At 46.7% G+C, this 25,681-nt stretch overlaps 1 protein-coding gene across 2 annotated transcripts in view; it reads left to right on the top strand.

The window, feature by feature from the left end:
- Nucleotides 1-7,938: 7,938 nt before the first annotated feature.
- The window catches only part of LOC146858016 (SOSS complex subunit B2-like), a 46,348-nt gene continuing 28,605 nt past the window's right edge, over nucleotides 7,939-25,681 (top strand). Inside the window, exons 1-4 of one of the 2 annotated variants that reach the window (XM_085648779.1) lie at nucleotides 7,939-8,085; nucleotides 8,189-8,564; nucleotides 10,718-10,856; nucleotides 20,072-20,143. In XM_085648779.1, the coding sequence (XP_085504905.1) occupies nucleotides 8,474-8,564; nucleotides 10,718-10,856; nucleotides 20,072-20,143 (302 nt within the window). In that variant the 5' untranslated portion in view covers nucleotides 7,939-8,085; nucleotides 8,189-8,473. The remainder of the gene's footprint in view (nucleotides 8,086-8,188; nucleotides 8,565-10,717; nucleotides 10,857-20,071; nucleotides 20,144-25,681) is intronic. The other variant, XM_085648780.1, reaches the window with a different exon arrangement.

The following is a 25,681-nucleotide window of genomic DNA, read 5'->3' as shown; positions in this document are numbered from 1 at the left end:
CAAAGAAGATTTGCTGCTTGCGAAGAATGAAGAAGCGTCCAGTGGAATCCAAGGCTGGATTCAAGATGAAGATGACCTGAAAGCAGAAGGGACAGTGTTCATAGTCACTTGCCAGTGACCCGGGGCCAGAAAGATGGATGCCCACGGAAGTCGGGTGATTTCAGGTGATCAAGGGTGTTTTGACTCTTCGCTCACGAGGACCAGGAGGCATCGACGATGACCAGCAGCTGGATTCGGGGTGTCCCATGACGTCTGCAGCTTACTGAGGTGTTGGCAACCGGATTGGAGCCAACAAGCCTTGGTCACAGCAAGTCTTGAGAAAAGTGAATAAAGTCAATGATGCAGACCAGCAAGGTCTGAGGTACTCACCCAGCGAGGGTAAGTGAGGGCAGGCCTGGAGCAACCACAGGCGCCCTTTAGTTTGATCAGAAAGTCTTCTGGGGACCCACAAGCCAACAGGCAAGGGATCGCGACGACGCCTCATGAGGAAATGCTTCACAGGAGCCCACGGTCACTCGGGACTGGGTAGGCCTCTGATTTTCTGTGCACAACCTGCTGGAGGCTTGGTCCACAAATGGTCCAAAGCACAGGTTCATAGAACGTCGTGAAGGGGTTGCACTTGACAACAGTGCATGGAACCCGGGTATTGCTGTTTCTCGTCACTCGTGGGGTCCACTCGCCTCAGCTCTGCTTTTAAAAATTGTTGAAATTGTGATTATCTGTGTTATTTTAATATCACTGCACCTACCCTAAGCTATTTGCAGGCATTTTCCCGCCAAGCAGGCACCCACAGACAGCGGATCCTAGCGCTGTTGGGAGGGAAAACATTACACGGATGTCATCGCTGACAACGCGAGGCCACGCCCACCCCCTAGGCCACGCCCACCCCCGAGCCTATGTAAGCACTGATCTAGAGCGCGACACATTGGAATTGGTAGACCTCTGAGGCGGAAGCCGGAGGTGTTATTTTGCTCGTTTTTAAAAATTGTTGAAATTGTGATTATCTGTGTTATTTTAATATCACTGCACCTACCCTGAGCTATTTGCAGGCTTTTTCCCGCCAAGCAGGCACCCACAGACAGCGGATCCTAGCGCTGTTGAGAGGGAAAACATTACACGGACGCCATCGCTGACAACGCGAGGCCACGCCCACCCGCTAGGCCACGCCCACCCCCGAGCCTATGTAAGCGCTGATCTAGAGCGCGACACATTGGAATTGGTAGACCTCTGAGGCGGAAGCCGGAGGTGCTATTTTGCTCGTTTTTAAAAATTGTTGAAATTGTGATTATCTGTGTTATTTTAATATCACTGCACCTACCCTGAGCTATTTGCAGGCTTTTTCCCGCCAAGCAGGCACCCACAGACAGCGGATCCTAGCGCTGTTGGGAGGGAAAACATTACACGGACGCCATCGCTGACAACGCGAGGCCACGCCCACCCGCTAGGCCACGCCCACCACCTCTTCTCCATAAATGTGTGTCCCACGCAAGCGCAGCGGACGAGCGCAGCGGGAGCGCCTAAGGCAAGCCCGTCTGGGCCCGTCCGGGCCCAGCCGGTCCCAGGCCCAGGAACTCTGCCGGTTTCGCCGCCTAAGCGCCTGGTGTACACAAGTGATACGATTCGGGCTCTCCACCTGGAAAAAAAGCCGGATTGTCACTACTCTCATGTAGAAGGCAAACCCTACATCAACTGCGCACGCTGTAACCCAGGCACCCAGACCCCGGTAAGGCCCGAGCTACAGATGGGCCTTCTTAACTGCCGTTCCCTCCCCAAGCATGCGCATGAAACCAATTTACTGATACAAGACCATAGCCTGGGCGTACTGTTTCTTACAGAAACCTGGCTCTCTGCAAGCTCTGACTCTGACATCGTCAACACTCTCCCTCCGGGCTACCTGATCCAAACCCTGCATAGACCTAAAGGGAGAGGAGGGGGACTGGCAATAATCCATAAAGAACGCCTTGTCTGCAGAACCAGAAATGCAAACATTGAAGACTGCGAAAGCTGCCACTTCATTCTCCAAACTTCCCCAGATCACTCCATAACGGGACTGCTGATATATCGGCCGCCGGGTTTATCAGGAAAATTCATCAACGCCCTTACGGAGACGGTGGCACAACTAGCTTCTTCTGCCCCCAACTTCCTTCTAGTGGGCGACCTTAACCTCCATCTCGCAGATCCGACAGACTCCACAGCATCCGATCTTTTGCATGACCTGTGGTCATTTAACATTCGGCTGGTCAATAATGGACCCACCCACGACAAGGGACACCTCCTGGACCCCGTCCTGACCAATATCACGGACATTACCACTGGCTCCCCCCTTCCTCTCCCATGGACAGATCATTTCCTAATCCCTTTCTTCTGTCATCTACTCACAGCCCCCCCACAACCCTCCAAAACCCGAGTCCCCGATCGACGCTGGCACAAGCTTGTCCCAGAGGAATGGGCCAACACCCTTGCTAATTCTGTACCGACTCTCTCCGGTGACCCTATCATCGCCGATGACCAGTTCAATTTCTGGATCACATCCTCACTGGATCAACTCCTCCCCAAAACGACTACTCTCAAACATACCAAACGAGTTACCCCCGCTCCCTGGTACACTCCGGAGCTTAAATCCCTACGACAGGAATGTAAGAAAACGGAACGTTCCTGGAGGAAGGATAAGGCTAAGGATAAAAAGGACGCTTACCATACCGCTCTACAAACTTATAAAACCTCGCTCCGAAAATCCAAAAGTCTATTCTTCCAAAAAAGAATAGAACATTCTGCGTGCTCCAGCAAGGAATCCTACACTATTCTAAAAGAACTCCTCAAAGTCCCCGACTCCAGACCCAGAATCCCACCAGACCCCAAGGCTGATGAGGAAAAATGCTATAAACTAGCTAATTTCTTCACAGATAAGATCCAGAAAATCCTCGATTCAATTCCAACCACCAACTCGCACGAGGAAATAGAGACCAATAACACTCCTATCGCTTCTGTCTCACCTCTTGGGGACAAGTGACCGATGAGGAGGTCGAAAGCACGCTCAATAACATCAAAAGCGGCTCCCCCAGGGACCCTGCACCGTTTCGCTTCCTTAAGAGAGTAGCATCCACGATCGTCCCCCCCTCACCCAGCTCATCAACGTTTCGCTGGAAGAGGGAGTCGTCCCCCCCAACTGGAAAGCGGCAGTTGTCAAGGCGTTATTGAAGAAACCTTCCCTTGACCCCGCGGATTTGGCCAATTACAGGCCAATCTCCCTCCTCCCGGGATCTAGCAAGGTTGCCGAAAAGCTGGTAAACAGAGAAAACTCACAATTTCTGGAAACCAATGATCGGCTGAAAAGATCACAGACGGGATTCCGCCCAGGCCAGAGTACCGACATCGCCCTCCTGGTGGCAGTGGAAGAGGCCAGAGCACTGCTCGACGCTGGAGGATCAGTGGCAGTGATCCTCCTCGACCTCAGTGCGGCCTTCGACACCGTCAACCACCAACTCCTGATTCATCGTCTCAGGAGTGTCGGCGTGGAAGGAAAAGCACTGTCCTGGCTATCGTCCTTTCTGGGTCATCGGTCCTTTCAGATTTGGGAGAACAACACCCGCTCCTCCGAAAAACCCCTCCAATGTGGCGTACCTCAGGGCTCCTCCCTGAGCCCCACATTGTTTAACATCTACATGTCCCCACTGGAGGAGGTCGTCATCCCTTTCGGAGTGAGCATCGTCAGCTACGCCGACGATACACAATTAGTTGTTTCCCTATCTCACCCAAGCCAACAACCTGCGGACCTTTACAACTGTCTGACGCAGATACAAGGATGGATGAACCGATCCCATCTCAAACTTAACGGTTCAAAGACTGACATCCTCCTCCTGGGTCAGAAGGGACTCTCCCTGTCACAGAACATCTGGTCACAGAACATCTGGCCACCCTGTTTAGGCCCGCCCCCAGACCCTAAACCCGAGGTTAAGAGCTTAGGCGTCTGGTTCGATAAAGACCTATCGTTTGCAACACAGGCAAAAAAAGTAGCCGGGACATGCTTTGGGCTCCTCAAATCAATTAGAAAGATCCTGCCCCTACTCCCTCCTACCGCAAAAAAATTACTGATTCAAGGCCTAATAGTCTCCAGGATCGACTACAGTAACTCCATCTATTTGGGCGCTCCTGAGGCCACCCTGAACTGGCTACAGAGGATCCAAAATGCGGCTGCCCGGATCGTCACCAACACTCCTGCCAGAGCCTCAGCCCAACCGGCTCTGAGGCTCCTCCACTGGCTCCCGGTCAGGGAGCGAGTGCAGTTCAAAGCCCTTTGCCTGGCCCACAAATCGCTGCAAAATAAAGGACCTCCGATCCTAGCCAAATTCATTAAACCTTACAAAGCCCCAAGATCCCTCCGTTCCGATCAGGAACATCTCATCACCATCCCCAGATTTAAAAAGGCCCGCACGGGTGGAAGACGCTTCTCAGTTCATACAGCACGTCTCTGGAACGCCTTACCCCGCGAGACAAGATCAGAACCCAACTATCTACGTTTCAGAAAGCGTCTGAAAACCCTTCTATTTCCATAATTCCCTTCCACACCCCCTCACTGCCCTCACTCCCCTCAGGTTTACTGTTCCTAGCGCTGGGATACTCACGGGTGACTACGCGCTCTATAAAATTTATTAATAATAATAATAATAACTCACAACGGCCGTCGAGAAGTCAGGAAATCCACTTCCGGTGCTGCAGGGACTTCGGACTCTGGCAGGGCGGGAAAGTTTGCGACCGTTGATTAGAGTTTTTGGTGCCTGCCAAGCAGGGGAGTCACTCCTTGACTCCAAGGGAGATTCTTCCGTCTTCCAAAGGTAGTGGAACGTCAAAGGGCCAGGATTCTTCTTGTAAAGCGTCGACCAGGGATATCTAGTTTGCAATGGCATGGGTTCCCTATCTTATACTAAAAGAAAGGGAGGGACTGGCTTTATGACCATTCCTCCTGGAGGGTCAGGGTAAGGGGTGGTTACACCCACTTCCCTTTGTCCAGTTTCACGCCAGAGCAGGGACAGGTAGCCCCTGAACCGGTTTGAGCTGGCATATGCACAGAGGAGCCTACTGCTCCCCCAGTGCAGGACTTCAAAGCACTCTAGGAGTGCACCCACCCAGCCCCAATACACTAAATCCTGTCTGGAAGGTGGGGACACCTCCCTGTGACAGGATGCCTATTGTTGGGCCTCCTCCACTGCAAGTTTCAGTCAGCAGCAGGAGGGCAGCCCAGTGTCTGTGCTGGTGGCATCCATTTTGTGATGCCAGGGCTCTTTCAGATTTCTACCGTGTTACCACAGTACATGTCGTCCCCTCTAGAAAGGTGGGATCATACTCCCACACCAGTTACTGGTGTGGGGGTATGATTCCAAGTTGTTTGACACCAAACACGACATGTTTTGATGCAGTCATTCCAAAGTTAGCATTTACCGGTAGGTTATAATGCACTGAAGAGTATATGGTTTAACCGCATTCACAAAAAGCCACAGAGAATAGACTCTGCCAGCTGCAGAGGGGCCCTGCTCACGCAGAGGCACCCCCTCACATTGTAAACCAAGCACCCTGCCCTCAGGATTGATAGGGCCTGCCTTAGGGGTGACTGATAGGTTTATATGTGTTTGTATGGTGAGATATAGGAACCTATACCTCAGTGAGGAGTGCTAACACTACCTCACCCAGGCTGCAGTAGCAGGCCTGTGGTGTCAGATTTAGTCTGCTTCCCAGGGGTGGCATAATACATGTTTCAGGCCCTGGTAGGCCTGTGAAGTACCTATGCCCTTGGTACCTAAGGTAGCATATACTAGGGGCTCATAAGGTACCACAGTATCCAAAAATGTGTGCATCTAATATGCACACCAGTTATTTAAGGGAGTAAGGAGATAGGCTGGGGTCCTGGATAGTATGATCCCAGACAGACTAGTCAAGAACCATTCAAACACCAGGAAAAAAGTGGGGGCAACCATGCAGTCAGATTCCACCTTCCTACACACTGGATACTATCTGTACATGCGGGGAGTTTCTGCATGATTCTACTTACTTGTCGTTACAGAGGCCTTTTACGAATTCAACCCCATGGGTTCAGGACCATTTTGAGCCATAATTGAGACATTTGAGCCCTGACGAAGTTCCAATGGAACGAAACGCATTGGCTGTGGTTGAATTTTTAAAAATGTAAAGAATAAAGGACATATTTGGATAAATTTGAAGCTTTCTTTGACTCCGTTTCTGGTGCACCGTCCTTATCTTCATGAAACTGAGTCTCCGATACTTAATGTCCAGTGTCGTCTGTGGCACCGGGCGGCTTGAGTGAGTTCGCTGACTTAGTCTGACTCTCCAGGCAGCAGCTGATGATGAGATCTGACCGTGTTTGGGGCCTTTCACTTCCTCTTGGAAACTGGAGTGGCAGCCTGGCCCTCCTGCCCGGGTCCTACGTGGGACACAGAGCGGCCTGGAGAACAAAGGGCTGTAATGCATCATGCGAATATTATTGATTGCCAATGCCAGTGTAGGGGCCAGGGGCCCAAGTCGGCGTAGGCTGGCTAAAAGAAAGGATGGTCTCATTCTTTTTCTGCCAGCCCGCAGGCAACACACGTGTCAAACTAGCGCAGGTCCGATGTTCTATTGCCTGCCTCAGCCTGTCCGGTACAGTGAGCACCAGCACTGATACCAAAGTTAAAGGACAGCAGTCGAGTGTAATGTATGCCACAACTCTCTGCAGCAGGAGCCCCTGACAGATGACAGTATGATCATCTTAGAAAGGGGCAGGGGGTTAGTGAACTTCTTTTTCAGGTATTTTGTAGCAGTTTCAATATGTTTTTAGAGTGTTGTTCGTAAGTGTGTAATTTCTGGGTTTTTTTCAGTCAATGCACTCATTGCTTGGTTTGACTTGCGAAAAAGTGGCAATCTAAGTGTTACACGTGTTGTCATTGAATGCCACTTCTAAGTACACGGAAATGTGATACACAAGAAGTCTGAAAACTTGGCAGCTATGTGTAAATGCCTGCGTGATGGTATAATCTCCTAGTTGTACTTGCTATGCTATAAAATGTACTTTTTTATGCTAGCGCACAGTCACGAATCATCAGATTAACGAGATTATCTTCAAACCAGCTGCAGTGCCTGCCCACCTGCCCTCTTTAAGTGTGAACAGCAGTCATGGTTAGTGCCCTTCCATTTCTTGTGCATTTCTTTGGTTTTAAGATCTTCTTCGAGATTTTTGTTGCGGAAATGGGTGCAATTTCTGCTATTTATATGTTACCCTTGTCTTCATTGCTTGATATTGCTCGCGAGAAAGTGTCACTCATAGTGGTTGAAACGTCACTCATTTTTACACTGAAATTATGAAAATGTCACACATAGCAATTTGGAACCTGTGCAGCTATGTATTAGGTCATCACAAACACAAAGATATGTGCATCTGGCCGCAAATCCTTTGATCGATGGCACTATTTTCCGAAAAGCGATAATATGTGTATGTAAAAAGAATGGTCATTAAAGTGAAAACACAAGCGAAAGAAGACAGACACTCCCCAATCCAATCACTGCAAGGCAGACGAAATTGCGAAAGAAGACAAATACTCCCCGATTCAAACACTGGAAGGTAGACGAAATTGCGAAAGAACCAATCTCGGGATCGAAACAATGAGAGTCCTCTCTGACCAATCAGCGGGGAGCCTGCGCGTCACAAAGGGCGGGTCAGATGGTCGGACTGTTCCATTTTCCAATAACTTCCCAATAAAGGGATGATTATTTCATTGACTCCTTTTTAGGTACCCAGGACCCCAGTACTCGTGCAAGCCATCAACGTGAAACGAAAATCAAATCATAGTTTCTTTCATGAGGTGTTTCATTTCCTCCTGGTTGAACTTTTACCGTGAGCTGTAAAATGGTCGCGTCTACGTTCTTATAAGCCAAGGTTCCAGCGCATGGAGCATTCAGTATAGGTAGTTTTCGGGCTTTGTTCATGAGTCGTTTGATGTCGTGTTGGAGTAATAGTCTGTCAGAAGCACGCAGTGCTCAAACGTACGTTACAAGTACTTCTCCGCACACAGTCCTTACGGAAGGGAGCTCTACGAGAAGGTGTCCAATAGGCTATCTCTTCTTAAGTTCCAAAACTACCGTGAGGTGCTTCGCCGGCTAGCACAGCATAACTTATGTTAAACTTCTGTCCTTCTCTTTCTAGCGCACTTTAAGTGGTTTCATCTTCAACATTCCCTCGATACCGGCAACTAAGCGCTACTGTTGTCCACATCTATCCAAGACTGACCTGTAGCAACTGACGGCTGCCCATCACACCCCTAGCCAACAAGGACCACTGAGCTGACCGCTCCAACCTCTTGTTGGCCATCCACCCTAGGCAGTCGGCAGACAATCGCCAGAGAAACCGAGTGGTGTCTCTTCCTCCTGTGATCGGGCTTCGTGTACCCTGGCAGCATCCGGGGATGCCCGGCGGCTTTCCGTCATCGTAATGAATGGGCTCACCGAGGGGCAGGTCTTAATCAAAGACATAAAGCCCGGCCTGAAGAACCTCAATGTTCTGTTCATAGTGCTGGAGATAGGTGAGTGTGGGCTCTTTGACTTGTCCGCTTGGGAGAGGTATTCATTTTCAGACTTTGCGTGTAGCCGTATTTGTTTTCCTTGTTTCTCAATTTTGTCTGAACCTGGCAGCGCTGTTAAATGTAGCAACATCGTGACATGATTTTTTTTTTTTTTTTTTTGTAGTTGAGGCTTCCCACAGTGGCTTCCCTGCCATTTTTTTCGTTCTGGTTCATGTGCTTCTTGCTGCAACTTCGACTGTTTTGTGATATTCACTATAACCGCTCAGGATCTTTTCTTGCAACGTGTTGTGGAAGGCTGTGGTGTGATGTGCTACACACACCCTGCCAAGGATGTATTCGGTGGGAAGTTGTCTTTATCTGGGTTGCCCTGCCCCAGGATGTGTGTGATTCCGTGGGCAGACACTGAACTCAACTGGTTTCGTTTTTGGATAATGACTACTGAAGAATATTGTAAGAAGGCTTATCTGATTCCTGACGGAAGATGATAGGTGTGTGCTGTCAAGGTTAAAGTATGGCCTGGCAATGACTACTTTCTGTATACTGGCTGAGGCTGGCAGCGTAGATTCTGGTTGCAGAATGCTCCCCGGTAGGCAGTGGGTTTCCTGTGGTAGTCTCGCACTGCCACAGTGTTCATGGATGCTGGTGAGTCGCCCCGTATGCTGCAATACACCACGCTGTCCTTCACACGTGTTCACTGTTCACCTTCCCGTTCCTTTCACTTTCCCCTCCTGCTCTCTTCCCGGGTGCGGCGTCACGCTCATTCTTAAAATGATCATACCCACGCTGTGATGCCGAAGGTTTCGTTTCGAGCATGCACTTCCTGTGTGTAATCTGCTGCTCCCTCCCCCGTAGCTCATAGCGCAAGTTTTATACGGTCTTCTTAGTAATGCATTTCCACTCCTTGCAGATAGGGGTGCTGGACGACTGCCGGCACTCGAGCGTCTGGCTGAGCCAAGACAATAGTCCTAAATTATAGTCCTCATGACTTCACTGGACGAAGGGCACGGGGACTGGCGTCACTCCTGTGTTCCATTTTAAAACGCCATGCCCATTCACGTAGCACGAGTGGGTATGTTTATCAATATATGTGTATGTATTTGTGTTTTCCTCGAGTTTCAAGAATCTTAGCACCGAGGCCATTTAAACAAAACAGTGGGTTAAAGCACTTACTGCTGACATCTTTGTGACCGGTGGGTCACAGGGTTCAGAGAATCCCACTGTCCTCTAAGCCCTTGAGCTTTACGAGCATACTGATAGTACCGGGTTTGATTGAATTAGGCAGATGTTTCATCTGGAAGCCTCCCTAGTCCTGTTACTGACACCAGTGACCATACACACTCTTGCAAGATAGCTCTGTCCTCTTCCTTAACTGTAACTCACTGATCCCGGACCTGGCTCGCAACAAAGTTCGAGTTTCACTGCCAAAGATAAAACCAAAAATTCACCGACCACATAGAATAACCCTAAATCTGAGCATTTTCACCCCCTTTGGAATGTTAATCGGCCTCAATCTTTGGGTGTCCGATATGAGTGGCCAATTAATACTCTGATTTTTTTTTTTTTTTTTTTTTTTTTTTTACAATGAAGTCACTTCTCAGAAATGCTCATGATTTCAGATAGGCAAGTTATCAGACGACAAAATGCTATTTGACACGGTTTACCAGGTCTGTGCTTTCTGTTAACGGATAGCATTCTGGGAGCTGTCCAGATGCACATCAACAATCAATTTGACTAAAACTTCTGAAGACTAAAACTTCTGAAAACAAGGATTTAAAAAAAACAAAGCAGCGCACTGGTACACGGTGTTTTTGGTGGCATGAGGCAGCTGGTAAGTAACATTATAGAGGACCGATGTGACCTGGATACTACTTGGACAGGCCCTGGGCTTTCACTAAGCAAGAACCTATTTTTTTGTGAAGGGTTCTGTTGGTCCTGTTTAAATGGACAGATTGGACCCTCACACTCAAACAATGACTTGTAAAAGCAACGTCCAGAGAGGAAAGTAGTGTGTCCTCCTGAAGCCTTTTGGTAACCCTAGAATAACCTGACCTAAATACTGATTTTGAATTACTCACCTGGCAGCGGTCATTCTATAAAAGTTAATGTATTTATGTATTTGCACCCATTTGTTTTTCCTTTTAATCATTTTCCAGGCATGGTTACCAAAACCAAAGATGGCCATGAAGTTAGATCTTGCAAGGTTGCTGATAAGACGGGCAGTGTTACCATTTCCGTGTGGGATGAGATTGGCACCCTGATCCAGCCTGGGGACATTATCCGTCTAATCAGAGGGTATGTGTTTATAGGAATATATGGATGGGGGGTGTAATGTAAAGCTGAATCCACAGCTGCATTTATGACGATGGTAAGAACTAAATCGCCATAAGACAGACAGACATATTGGAGTTCCTGAGGTAGGCACGTGTTGCCAAAAATGCCACCAAGTTTCATACTCTAACAAAGCTCAACATTTCGCTTATGTCAATTCACTTTATGATTAGTTACATTTTTTGTTGTGCTCTTTCCAGACTTAAACTGGTATCAAAAATGGTTGCTTTACTTGTAAATGATATCAGAATATCAATTTTCTTTCGAAAGTGCTTCTCTGTTCAGATTACCACTGGTGTGATAAGAATTTCTTGTACTCCCAGTGCCACACATATGAATATTGAACTATGTAGGCCAAGAAGTAGGCTCCTTCATCTGGTCAACACTCAGAAATCATCATTTTGTAGTTTAAGATTACTGGTCTAATTCATGGTTTGGAAGGTAGGCCACCAAGTGGCTAAGGTGGCGGAGGCACCAATTTTGCTGGCCTAGCTGTGGCAGCCTGACACCTTTATTCCTGCCCACTGGCTGATGGGACATGTTGTGTAAACACAGCTCCACGTCCAAGGCTGGCGCTATACTTCAATGAAAAATTCATGGTAGCTCACCCCTGGCAATGCGGACTTGGTGACATCACTTTAAACAAAAAAAAGTTTGGAAGACTGAACCCCAAAGTGGCAGTGTTCTTTACAAAGTAAAGTCTTACAAACCTGGCAGTTCTTCAGTACATGGGGATGTTGGAATGTTTCCTGTCCTGTTGTGAATGGCAAAGCTGGAAAGGGAAAATGTCTGTCTTGAGTCCCAAGGCCACCATCAGTAGCACTTCCCTACTGACATAGGTGGGGCGCCGTTCGTAGTCGGGAACTGTGGATGCTGGCAAATGCTGAGGACACCGCGGAGGAGTGACTGAAATCCCCTTTTTAAATTGCAGTTTTATTGGAGCTTTTTAAAAGGACTGGAAGAAGCGCTTCCCTAGCGCAACACACTCTGGAACTACATATCCGTCCCGGGACTGCGAGGCCCAGGCTGCCCTGCAACGCAAATCCACAGCGCACCTGGTGCCTCTTCCCGGCCCCTCCCCTCGTTACCTGGCTCTTCAAAACGACTCACGGCCCCCGCTTCGCGGGCGCCGTTCGTAGTCGGGAACTGTGGATGCTGGCAAATGCTGAGGACACCGCGGAGGAGTGACTGAAATCCCCTTTTTAAATTGCAGTTTTATTGGAGCTTTTTAAAAGGACTGGAAGAAGCGCTTCCCTAGCGCAACACACTCTGGAACTACATATCCGTCCCGGGACTGCGAGGCCCAGGCTGCCCTGCAACGCAAATCCACAGCGCACCTGGTGCCTCTTCCCGGCCCCTCCCCTCGTTACCTGGCTCTTCAAAACGACTCACGGCCCCCGCTTCGCGGGCGCCGTTCGTAGTCGGGAACTGTGGATGCTGGCAAATGCTGAGGACACCGCGGAGGAGTGACTGAAATCCCCTTTTTAAATTGCAGTTTTATTGGAGCTTTTTAAAAGGACTGGAAGAAGCGCTTCCCTAGCGCAACACACTCTGGAACTACATATCCGTCCCGGGACTGCGAGGCCCAGGCTGCCCTGCAACGCAAATCCACAGCGCACCTGGTGCCTCTTCCCGGCCCCTCCCCTCGTTACCTGGCTCTTCAAAACGACTCACGGCCCCCGCTTCGCGGGCGCCGTTCGTAGTCGGGAACTGTGGATGCTGGCAAATGCTGAGGACACCGCGGAGGAGTGACTGAAATCCCCTTTTTAAATTGCAGTTTTATTGGAGCTTTTTAAAAGGACTGGAAGAAGCGCTTCCCTAGCGCAACACACTCTGGAACTACATATCCGTCCCGGGACTGCGAGGCCCAGGCTGCCCTGCAACGCAAATCCACAGCGCACCTGGTGCCTCTTCCCGGCCCCTCCCCTCGTTACCTGGCTCTTCAAAACGACTCACGGCCCCCGCTTCGCGGGCGCCGTTCGTAGTCGGGAACTGTGGATGCTGGCAAATGCTGAGGACACCGCGGAGGAGTGACTGAAATCCCCTTTTTAAATTGCAGTTTTATTGGAGCTTTTTAAAAGGACTGGAAGAAGCGCTTCCCTAGCGCAACACACTCTGGAACTACATATCCGTCCCGGGACTGCGAGGCCCAGGCTGCCCTGCAACGCAAATCCACAGCGCACCTGGTGCCTCTTCCCGGCCCCTCCCCTCGTTACCTGGCTCTTCAAAACTACTCACGGCCCCCGCTTCGCGGGCGCCGTTCGTAGTCGGGAACTGTGGATGCTGGCAAATGCTGAGGACACCGCGGAGGAGTGACTGAAATCCCCTTTTTAAATTGCAGTTTTATTGGAGCTTTTTAAAAGGACTGGAAGAAGCGCTTCCCTAGCGCAACACACTCTGGAACTACATATCCGTCCCGGGACTGCGAGGCCCAGGCTGCCCTGCAACGCAAATCCACAGCGCACCTGGTGCCTCTTCCCGGCCCCTCCCCCTCAGGTGATATATCTGACACCCATTCCCGCGTACGCGGGACGCGAGCGGGGCGCAGACCGGGGCTAAGCCCGGGCAAAGGGCGGGCCGTCTGAGGCCGTCCGAGGACGATTGAGGACGGGCCGGGCTACCCCCCTAATATTTCTACTACGGTCTCTGAAAATGTCTACATGCCCTGGGAAACCGCGAACCCTAGTGGTAAATACCTCTAAAGGTGTGGTGACAGGTACTATCGATCATTTTTTTAAACGTGTGACTACTGTTTTGGAAAAGGAAATTGCGGACACGGAGAAGAGACTATCACTAGACTTGTTAACGGGTAAACGATCTTCCCTGGGGAGAATTGGGAATGTTCCTTCCCCCGGGGCGGTAGCAAAGGAGATAAGTGTACCTGGTTCCCTCTCCATGTTTGAACGGGAGGAATTGAACACTGAAATTAATTGCTCTCCTGTGATTGTTAACCCTGTCCATATACTGAGTTCAACCTTGTCTGGGTTATCTGACTCTCCAAATTTGGACATATCGTCCCCATCGAGTGTAGGCCCTCCTGATCCTAGGCCTAACGCAAGAAAGAGGCGAGGCTCATCTAGGACAAAAAAGGAGAAAGCAAAATCACAATCCAAAAAGCTAACATCCCTAGGGCCCACTGATCTGACCAATCCACCTACAACCACCACTATCACTGGGTTCGCATCTGGTCAGGATATCGTGGGCGAATTACTTAATAAAATTGAGATCATGTTTAAGTCTCTTTTACTCCCTCTCCTAGAGAGAACTAGATTAATGACCCTGCACCTTGATAACCTGGGCAAAAAACAGCAAGAGAATAGCATAGCTCTAACCGAACTAGCTAGAGTGCAGACAAAAAACATCTTGCCTGACTCAGAGGTCTCTCCCATCAGGCCCTTACAACAACCATCAACTAGTGGTACCGTGGCAAACAGGTACAACGTTTTGGGTAAAAAATCATTGGGAAAGTCAGTTAAAGACAATAAAGGCAAAGGTCCCACCAATCCCCGTGGTAATGTATCAAGAAGACAAACAGAGAGGGCTGATATCACTAAAAACGATGAAACAGGAAATGCTGAAAAAGTAGCAGGGAACAAAACCCCTACAACTATTAATAACATCCCTCCAAATAATAGACAAGAGAAGGTAATTAGTGAGGATCCCAATCAGCTACCTTCCACCCCCCCGAGTAGAAGAGTGGATCTACCCCCAGAATCAGCACCATATACCATCATAATGACGGGAGTACCACAACTGCCAGAAGGAATAAGGGAGGACTATTACGCCCTAAGAAACAAAACAATATATTGGTTAAAACAAAACAGACCCCTACCAGCGCACATAAACGGAGAAATTTTAATGGTAAGACGCACGTCTTGGGTGGGTTCAAGACCAAAAGACAAGAAGGGGGATGTTATAATCATAAATTTTAGGGATCATAGAGCCGTCAGATATGTTGGTGACTGGTATGAAGCTAGAGGGGGGGGATGGCATTCTTACCCATTATGTTAACTATTTTTACCCACAAGAATTGATCTCTCACCTGAAACCGAATACCGTAAAAGACCATTTTGTAGGCTGGAAGGAACCCAACTATCAACCCGTTTTCTCTCATCCTTGTAATTTTATTCCTAACCCACCTCTTTTCAGGGGTCCACAGAATAACGCCCATTACCATCAAAGGCCCCTTGCACCACCTCACAAAGCGAACCTTTATCCCTACCAGGAATATAGCGTCCCTACCTCTAATTATTTTCTCCCACTTTACGATCTGGAAAGTGTTGATTGACTTATTGATGTTGAGTCCTCGACCCAAAAATCCACTTTTCCTGCACCTGTCATGCCCAAAGAGTCAGTCAAAATAAGTGCCGACACAGATAGGCAAGAACCTGAAAAGGGCAATCACTTACAATCTCCTAGCTCGCCCTTTATTGGAGGAGCCGATATAATGACTGACGGCAATAGTTCCCGTAGTGGATCCTTAGATCCGGGAAATTGCTCTCTGGAAATCCGGGAGATTTTACCTGTAAAAGAGATAGGCAGTGTTAAAAACATTAGCGCCTCCAGTAAGGACGCCCTAACATTACAAATCGTGTCCTGGAATATAGCGGGTTTACGTTCGAAAATAATGGACGGAAGTGCAATGGACTTTCTGCAGGAATACCACGTTATAGCCTTGCAGGAGACGTGGACCACTAATGAACTGCACATGATAGGGTATAAAACATATTTCTCTCCAGCAGTTGCAGGCTCATATGGTAGGGCCAAGGGAGGCCTAACGCTATATATAAAAAACACCATACCAGGATTAGAAGTCAAGGAACTTACCCTACAGCCTAATTATCAAATTCTGAGGCTATTGTTCCCAAATAAAAACACGATCTTCCTGGTTAATACCTATGATAATCTGCCTGTCTCCGAGAGAATAAACACTCTTGGGGCCCTTCGGAATAAACTTTCCTCCCTCCAAAAGAAAACACAAGGCTCAAACGCCCCAACTATTGTTTGGGGAGGTGATTTTAACCATCACCCCTGTGCCGTGGAAAATACTAAGATCTGCGGCATAGTGGACGAAACAGAAACTCACATCACCCATTTTAGCCATTCCAGGGTAGGGGATTTTTTAAACGACCTACTTTCAGAATTAGGATTAGTCATTTTAAATAAAACGGATATTAGTACCGGACAATTACAGCCAACTTACGTGGGTAGGGGATGGGAGTCAACTATTGATTATATACTTGTCTCAACTGCCTCCGTGAGCAAAGCGCAGGAATTTAGATTAGTTGCTAACACATTAAGTGACCATGTTGCCTTGGCCTTTGATTTAGTGATGGATTTGGGAAAACTAACCCCCCATCTGTTGTTGACTGCACTTGCACAAAATAACTTAACCTTAACTAAAATTAATGGCTATGCCATAGGTTGGGGCAAGATAGATCCAGCAGATCTGACAAAGAAGGTGGTACACGCGGTATTTCCCGCCGTAATGAAGTGCCTAGAGGAGGAGATAGATGAGGAGGAAGTCCTGGAAAACTTCAGTAAAATCCTGGCTAGAGTAAATGAGTGTCTAAAACATAAGAAGAAAGGGAGCAAGGGAGGGAAGAAAGGATGGTTTAATAGAGACTGTACTTTGGCCCATAAAGCCCTAAAAAAAGCCCTGACGAACTCTGTCAGAGACAAAGAGGAGATCCGCGCCCCAAGGTCATATAGACTAGCCTGTAAAATAAGACAACAGGAGATTAAAAAAACACTTTGGGATCAATTATATGAGTCCGCCAGGAATAAAAATAGTGCAGAGTTTTGGAAGGTAGTGAAAACACCCTTTCTGGCAAATCTAAATGATCAGCCAACAATAGAAGTAACAATAGAGGGCTCTGCATGGGTCAATCATTTCTCTAAAGTCTTTGGTAGGCTACCAGGAGTTGAACAATCAGAGGAGACTAATCAGAATTCACAAGATAATTTATTTCCCATACCTATAAATTTTGAAATCCCCGAAGTGGTAAACGCTGTTAAAATGAGTAAAGGCGGAAAAGCTCCAGGACCGGATGGTGTCCCAGTGGACTTTTTTAAATTTAACCTAGATTTATGGGCTCCAATTTTAAAGAGGGTCTTTGATGCGGCTATGAAATGTGGACTAATGGAAACTTGGACTCACTCCATTATGGTCCCTATTTTTAAGAAAGGAAACAGGGAGGAGGTCACTTGCTACCGCCCAATTTCATTACTGGACTCGCTTGGAAAGGTACTGGGGAGAGTCCTTCTCCAACGCTTACAGGAATGGGCGGATGACCAAAAAATACTATCTGATATTCAATATGGCTTCAGGGAGGGTTTCGGAACCACGGAACAGGCCTTGAACCTTGCCCTCATATTGGGAAAATACGTGTCGGCAAAGCAAGGAAGACTATATATGGTCTATGTCGACCTTTCGGCAGCTTTTGACTGCGTCTCCCATCAAAAACTCTGGGCAGTTCTCACGGATATAGGTTTCGATCCAACCCTTGTAAACCTCCTCCGTGCATTGTATTCTGATGCTTCCTCTAGGGTTCGTTTTGGAACACGGGGAGAAGTATCAGAATCATTTAAGGTGGAGCGGGGCGTTAGACAGGGTTGTGTCCTGGCCCCCTTTCTGTTTTCACTCTATACTAATGGCCTCGAGGCAGAGATGCTGAGAGGCTGCCAGGACCTCCCTCGAGTAAACAATCGTCCAGTCCCCGCACTCCTCTACGCGGATGACGCAGTGATCTTGGCACGCACCCCGCGGGAACTACAAAAAGCACTGGACAGATATGCCAGGTTTATGGGTAGTTTGGATCTGAAAATTAATATTAAAAAAACTTACATAATGAGAGCAGGCAAGAGACAGAAAGGGGGGAGGACTATATCCCTTGATAAAGAGAGGCTAGAACAGACTTCCCAATATCCTTATCTAGGGGTAATGATTGATGACAAACTCAACTGGAAAGCGGCAATTGAGGCCCGTAAACATCAACTACTGCGAGCAACAATTGCTCTCATAAAATTTTCCCAAAAACTGGGAAAGAGACCACCAGCAGAGCTCCTTCGCATTTACAAGGCAAAGTGTCAATCTACCGCACTTTATGGAGCAGGGTTGTGGGGGCACAAAAACACAACCCCACTACAGAGAGCAGAAAATAAGTTTATGAGATTTCTTCTGATGGCCCCTAAGCGGGCCTCGACCTATGCCTGCCACGTTGAGCTTGGAATCCCTCACATTGAGGATCTGGCAAAAATCCAACCCCTAATGCTGTGGCGACGTATTTGGACAGCAACAAAAAATACACTCACTAAAGAGATAGTGGCTGATTGTATGTCTCTGGAGCAAGTGAAAAAAATAGAATGGCTGCTGTACGTAAAAAACCTCCTTACAGATCTAGGCCTAGACAAATACTACACAAATCCCGAATCCATTGCCGAAATCCCAAAGAAAGACCTTAAAATAAAGGCCTTGTCGCATATGGAAGAACTCCGGCTGAGTAGGGAGATAAACAAACCATCCGTTCAACACTCCCTGGCAGTCATGACCACTTTGGAGATGGAACCATATCTGACTTATGTCGACTTTCAATTTGAGCGGTTCCTTCTAGTACGCTTTAGACTTAACTCTTTCCATAGGTTGGTAGCCTTCCCTACAAGAAACAACTGGGATGACTCGTTAACTTTGTGCCCGTGTGATGAAATATCACAACAATCAACACTGCACACAGTCCTTTTTTGCAAGTACTACACTCCACACCGTAAACTATGGTTAGTACCCTTGCTTAGAGCGCTTGGTTTTAATAGATGTCGCCCTGCAATGCTATATCTGCAATTTTTGAATAATCCTCTAGTTACAAAAACTGTTAGCACCTTCTTAAAATGTATTTTTAAACATAGACCAAATCTTGGATGAATTTAACCTCAAAGTGTACAGATTGGTATATGATTATGCTGCTATGTTTTTGATATAGCTTCTATTTTGGAAATTGTCTTATTGTAGTTGTAAGTTGTTATCTTATGTATGTTTACTTTTATGGTTATCATTGATTATAACCGAATAAAGATTTACTTACTTACTTACTTACTGACATAGGTTTTTCACAAGTACATTTATGGTAAGAGCTGCTGGTTTTACCTAGATCCCCTTTAAGGTGTGCCAGCCGGCAAGGTAATTTTCCTATGGGCGACTATTTAATGACCTTTCATGTCTTTTTAGGTTTCACCTGCACAACTCTTGCACTATGCTTGTGAAATCTTTTATTTAATATATATTCAAAGGGGGCTCTTATCAGTTGCAATGTCTGAATTACTGTGATTCGCTGTTGTGTGGAACTTGTTTTTATCTTCCCCTGGCTGCGCACATTTACAATACTGTCACAATATAATCTCTTCCCTGGGAAAAGGCAGACCAGGCCACTTTGGCATTTCCTATTCATGCCTCAGTACCTTACTTTGCACTTTGTAGGCATTATCGGAATGGATTTTGTTTTTTTTCTTTCAACTTAATCTATTTGGTCATTAGGATCAAATTCTAATTGTGGTCTTAAACATTCATGTCAAAAGTAGTTTATTAAAGCTATGCTATATTTTACTACTGAACAGGTAGCCACAAGTGCAGTTACCTTGTAGACAACAAGGTCATAATTCGGCTGGTGCAGCAGGTGCAGTGACACCTGGGCCCAAAGCTCTAGGAACCCCTCTAAACACCAAATATTGCAATATTTTACTACTGAACAGGCAGTCACAATTGCAGTTACCTTACAGGCATTAGGGTCATGATCTGAATGGTGCAGCAGATGCAGTGGCACCAGGACCAAAACACACAATGCTATTACATCATATAATTCAATTCTTTCCCTCTCATTTCCTTTTTCAAAATGTTGCTATTACTTACCCAGACTATACCACTAGTAACAGCACTATATATTGCCTTTTTGTACATAAACAAGACGTAACACTTTAACAGACTCTCCGTAACTTGGATTGTACAACTACTCATCGAGCTACAACTCGCAACAAGACAGCTTAATTTTAATCACATTGGCGAAACCTAATACATTTGCCAATACTTGGTTAATCAAGCTTCTTGGAAAGTCCGCCACTAAAATACATAATGTGTCTCGATCCTTGGATGTTTTTTGGGAACGTAACCATTTTACACTGGGTTTCTCTAGGTATGCTTCGATGTGGAAAGGATGCCTGACTCTCTACACAGGAAGAGGAGGAGGGCTTCAGAAAATTGGGGAGTAAGTATTGCAACAGTTTCTGCTTTCTTATTATGCCTGAAATAATGAATTCACTCAACCACATGTTCATCCGAAGGACCGATTAGAAGCTGGTGCAGGTAAATCTATGGTGACCCCTCTTGTGTGCCCTCCTTGAGTCTCCATTGTAGCCCCGGGGAGCGGAGCAAGGCTGCCGGCAAGTAACGCATAATGCACGAATGGGGATTAACTGCTTTACGTTTCACGCAAATATGTAGAGCAGTTGTAGCCACAGGTGCAGTTCAGCCTCCACTGAGGCCTCTGCTGGTCATCATGGCTTCTAGCCAAGTCAGTCAGTATTTGTAATTCAGACAATAGCAAGGAGTGCAAGTCAGGGAAGCGCTCTTTCAGGCCTTCCCAGAATACTGACACACAAATGAGGGGACCGCTTTCACACTTGCCAATCTGCTAGCTTTTGTTGGAGCAAAAGGCAGGACATGTCCAGGAACACCCTTGCTCTTCATAGACAACCATGTCTCCTGTCTGCCACACCCACTGATTTCATTAACTACCAAAGCCCTAGGCCTAAGTCGGGGTTCTGCAGTTCTTCCTCCTTTTTGTGCAGAGTACCCTGAATGTAAAATGAAAAGTGATTCCTCTGTGTAAATAGGCTAACATGGCACACATACTACTTCCACCCGTCTATACACTGAAGGTCAGCACACTGCAAAAAGGATATAATGTAGAACCCGCCACTAGCCCAGGAGGCATCGGGGAAAAGGCTGTCCTACTGCTAAAGCTGCCATCCCTGCAAGAACTTTACTATCTGGTGAGGGGACAGTAGTGCTGCTCTGTACAGAAGGTACACTTAGCGCGTCCCTCTAGAACAGGGCCAACCTACAGGTGACAGTACTTTACAGTGGCTAGCTACAGTGGGTCTCTGTGCGCACGCATGGTTGTCCTGCGTCCTGAGACAGAACAAAATACAAAACGGGGCGAACTCGTGTGAGTCTACATGGGCGGAAGCTTATACTTGCAAAGCATACACTTGACATTCCTATCCCAACAGACACTTAAAGCGCCATATTATCAAGAACGGCGATAATATCGCCGCTTTAGCGGCAGGAATCTGTCGCTAATGCGGCGATAAGGGGCTTGATAATATGCCCTGGAGAATTCCAATAGAAGCCCAGGTTTGTGGTCCTTCACACCAGAACCTGGGCTTCTATTGGAATTCTTTAGGGCATATTATCAAGCCCTTTATCGCCGCATTAGCGGCAGTTTCCTGCCGCTAAAGCGGTGATAATGTTATCACTGTTCTTGATAATATGGCCCAGACACTTTGCTGTGGGTGGTGCCTGCCACATTCTTTGCAGCAAATCACTGTGGACCTTGGTCTGTGGATCCACATTGGTCCTTTGTGTTCTGAGGTGGGGTCGATGGGCTCATGTCAGCGAGTCAAAATGTTAAAAAAATGTACTTTTTTAATGCTGACTGGCACGCTTTGCTCTTGTAGTACTTTCAAAGTACACAAACTTGAGTAGGGCTTAAAGGAAATAAGTAGCTCTGTTGCTTAGGTTCTTACATTTAAATCTGTCTCCAGTCCCAGAACCAATTTACCATTTAAATTTGATCCCTTAAACTTGTCTTAAACTCAGTTTATGTTGGTTTCTTTTTAGGCAGCCTTCAAGGAAAGTTTTTGGGTCATCCGCAGATAGACTTGACATGATTTAAAAAAAAAAAAAAAAAACCTGCATATTTTCTTTTCTGGCCTCAATTATCTTTCGTATTAAAGTGGATGTTGCCACGATTTGGAAACTCATTTAGGATTTCAGTCTGTGGCTCGTAGTATAAGGCTGCGTTAAGGTATTGGAAAATAATTAAAAATGAATCCTGGGGTAAACTGGTCAGGGTTTGTAGGCGGAAAGATCCTAGGGCCTTTTGGGTGGAGGCCAATAAAACCAACCCTCTAAGCATTAAATCTAACACTGTCCTAAATACCATTTGCCCAGAAGCTTGGGTAAACCATAAAAAAAAAGTGTATGGACACAGTGCATCTAATCAATATGTTGAGAAGGTGGTTCTCTGCCCCCCGCCCCCTGTTCTGGAATTCACCATTGGCTAGGTCACTGAGGCAATTAATAGGAGCCCTTGCCACAAGGCCCCCAGACCTGATGGTTTTCCAATGGATTTGTATAAAGGCTCACCTGAATTATGGACCCCTCGCCAACCAGTGTGCAGATGCAGGATTTTTCATACTTGGGAGGGAGGGGGGTAGTCATGGATGCTAAATGCAATTGGGGACCCTGCATTGCTAGTGTATGCCAGAAATCCGTACACTCTGTGGGGCATATTTTTAATTTGGTGAAATGCATTGGTTAAAAACAGTAGCCCCCTTTTAGTCTAAGGGGCATATCAAGAACGGCGTTAAAATTATCGCCGCTTAAAGGGCTTGATAATAGGCCCTTGAGAAGCCCAGGTTCACACCAGAACATGGACTTCTATTGGAATTCTCAAGGGCATATTATCAAGGCCATTATCGCCACGTTGGCGGCAGTTTCCTGCCGCTAAAGCGGCGATCATTTTAAAGCCGTTCTTGATAATATGCACCTTAGTTCTTACATATGACTCTAGTATCTGAGGATGCTCTAACATAAGCACCCTTCAGGGTGAGTGAAACAGGGTGCTTAGGCAAATTCTGGGAACCCCGCCTGTTACCTTTTATTACTCACCAGGAGCTGGGAATGTCCTATGCAGAGGATATTATCAAGTTGGCTCCCCCTGCTTCTGTGGTGCTCGATCTGGGCAAATCCACTTGCTTCACTTATTATGGAGATCGCTGAGGATTGCCTTTTGTGTGTGAGCCCTGAAAATCCATTGGTTCAACTATGTTAATGCAGAACTGGTGAAGCTGGGAAGACCAACCCTTTTTACTAACTCTCGTTCTACAACTAAAACTGACTTTACCTGGCTTAAAGCTGCTTTTAAGTCTAGGATGAAAGCCAGTAGGGGGGGAATTAGAATTAAGAAAACCAACTGTTAGGGAGAATTTGGACTTGCATAGGGGCATATCAGCAAGGGCTGGCGATAAAATTATCGCCGCTTTAGCTTCCGTTTTCGGCCGAAAAGCGGCTATAATTTTATCGCCCTATCAGCATGGATACGCTAACGCGTGGATCCATGCCTTAGCGCCCATTTCCTTAGCGCCTCGCATCGCTAATGAGATGCGAGGTAGGCGTTCCCAGCAGGAATCCAGAGAAAATAAAAGCTTACCCGGCTTCTCCCTATCAACAAGGGAATCGCTATCCCGCCTAGCGACTTAAAAGGCAGCGCTAACCGGTTGTATCGCCGGTTTCTTACGCCTATTATTTTTATTACCTAGCCATACTTGTCATGGGAGGTGGATTGTCATGATAAGTCCACATCTCCCTATTTACTATATTTGCCCTAACGCTGTGTTTTATCTCTGGAAATACTGAGAGAATGCCGAATTACACTGCTATTGCTGGGATTTCTATCGCCTCGGCGATGCGCGTTGCTAATAGTGCGCTAGCCGGGCCATAGAATCCGGCGATAGGCGGCGTTAAAATTGTTCACGCTAAACACGGCCAGCGATAATTATCGCTGGCCGTTGATGATATGCCCCATAGTTCTTTAACACTGGAACCATATTTGGCATGGATTAATGGGTCCTGGGATAGACCATTAACAAGGTTTAGGTTGGAATTTGTGAGGTTTCCCCTTGGTCCATTTGATGTATCTAAAGTCTTATCTTGCCCCTGTGACAAATCCTCCCCCAAGCCTGTTGCATTTTACAGTTTTCTACCAATTTTACATTGTTTTTACCAAATGGTTTCCAATTCCTATTAAGTCGCAGGGTATCGGAAGGTTCAGACTACCTTTGGTCCATCTACAGCAATTCAAATCCCCATCTAACTGCATCCGCACTTGTTCCGTTCTGAAATTTGCCCTCAATAGAAGTATATAATTGTTTTAATGGGATGTAAGATTTCAAGGAGGTCGATACACTCGTTTTGGGGAAAATATGTCAGTTGATGATTTCTAATGCATTGTGCAATGGTTGAGTATGTGACTTCATTGATGGGGTGCTTACTATAACTTTTCTGCTATTCGGTTTTAAGAACTTTCCCTGTATCTAGTGCATAGGCTAGAGGGACACAAATGGATATGCCTGTTTTCATTGAACGGTGGTGTTCTGTGTGAATTGGTCTCGCCTGCCATAACCGTGATATATGGGTCTTTGTCCACTGTTTTTATGATATAGATTTGCACCTGCATTGTGTGGATTTTGTGCATTTATGGCAAGTTCTTGTACCCGAAATAAAGTGATTTTTGAATTGGCTCCTCTCATAAATTGTGCAGGGGGTGTCCAACTGTTGTAGAAGAGGCCTGGGACCATGCTAGACCTCCTGGATAACCACAACAATGCTTTATATGTAGCAAGTGAAAAGGGAATCCAGTTATGTAGTTATCATGAAGTCTTGAAAATCCTGCATGGTTTTGCCTCTTCTGGTCCTACGTTGGAAACCCCTGATTTACACTAACCACGAGGACGCGAAAGGCTGCTTCAGCACTCTCGCCTGATCAGGAAAGAAATGCATGAACAGACAACAGCTGTCTCTTGGATGTTGTAAATTTCTGTAAACAGTAGATGACGTGTGGTCTAGGAATGATCAATTTTGTGCAGTTGGCACGTGTGTATGCGTACTCGGAATTAAAGTACTTTTTGCTATTTCTATTGTGATGCAAATGTGGAGTGTTTGACTTCGACTGTGCTTGACTTATTAAATCTAACCTCCTATTTTTCCTAGCTTTTGTTAATGAGCATTTAAAAGGACTGCCAGATCTTGAACTGAAGTCCTTTATTTATTCACAGGCCAGGTACGGTGCAGGCAGCCGCTTTGCGAGCTTCTACACTCTACCCTGCTAATCTCATCCCTGAGCTGGAGGGAGCGCCCTCTGCTGGGGTGTAACAGGTAATTGACCCTCCATGCTTGATGAGTTCTGCATTGCTACTTGACCCAGTAACTTTTTCTGTTGCTCCTTTATAGAGTGGAAAATATTAATGGAACAGCTGGCCTTCAACATGTTAACGTTCCGTTCATGTTTCCTCATACGTTTAGATGAGGTTTTCCTCGAATTAATACTTTTCATACTGCTACTAACCACCCTGCTACGGATTTGTTGTCTTTCCCATTTCACTCGCACTTCATTTTTTTTTATCAACCTTGTAAGTATGCTCTCCCAGTAATATGAGCCATTGACCCTAGGGTGCATAGCTCTGCTTTTATTACGTCACACTGGAAAAGCCTATTGAATGGTCCACAAGTATTGGAATCAATTGATATATTTTTTTTCTCCATAAAGAGCAGCTAAATCAATGGAACCCGACTACCAAGTCTTTTTATGCTGCACACAAAGTTTTAATGCTGGTCTACAAGGCGCTTACCTCCCAAGCAAAGCTATTTAAAGAGCTGGTTATGTGCTTTGAGTAAGAATGGGCATAGTAGGAACAAATGGTCGAGGGTTTTCACCCTTTTGACTTGACAAATATATAAG

This window comes from Triturus cristatus, chromosome 3_2, assembly GCF_964204655.1.
Source record: "Triturus cristatus chromosome 3_2, aTriCri1.1, whole genome shotgun sequence".
NCBI classification, from domain to species: domain Eukaryota; kingdom Metazoa; phylum Chordata; class Amphibia; order Caudata; family Salamandridae; genus Triturus; species Triturus cristatus.
Note: the sequence above shows the minus strand (reverse complement) of the source record. Positions and strands in the feature narration are given on the sequence as shown.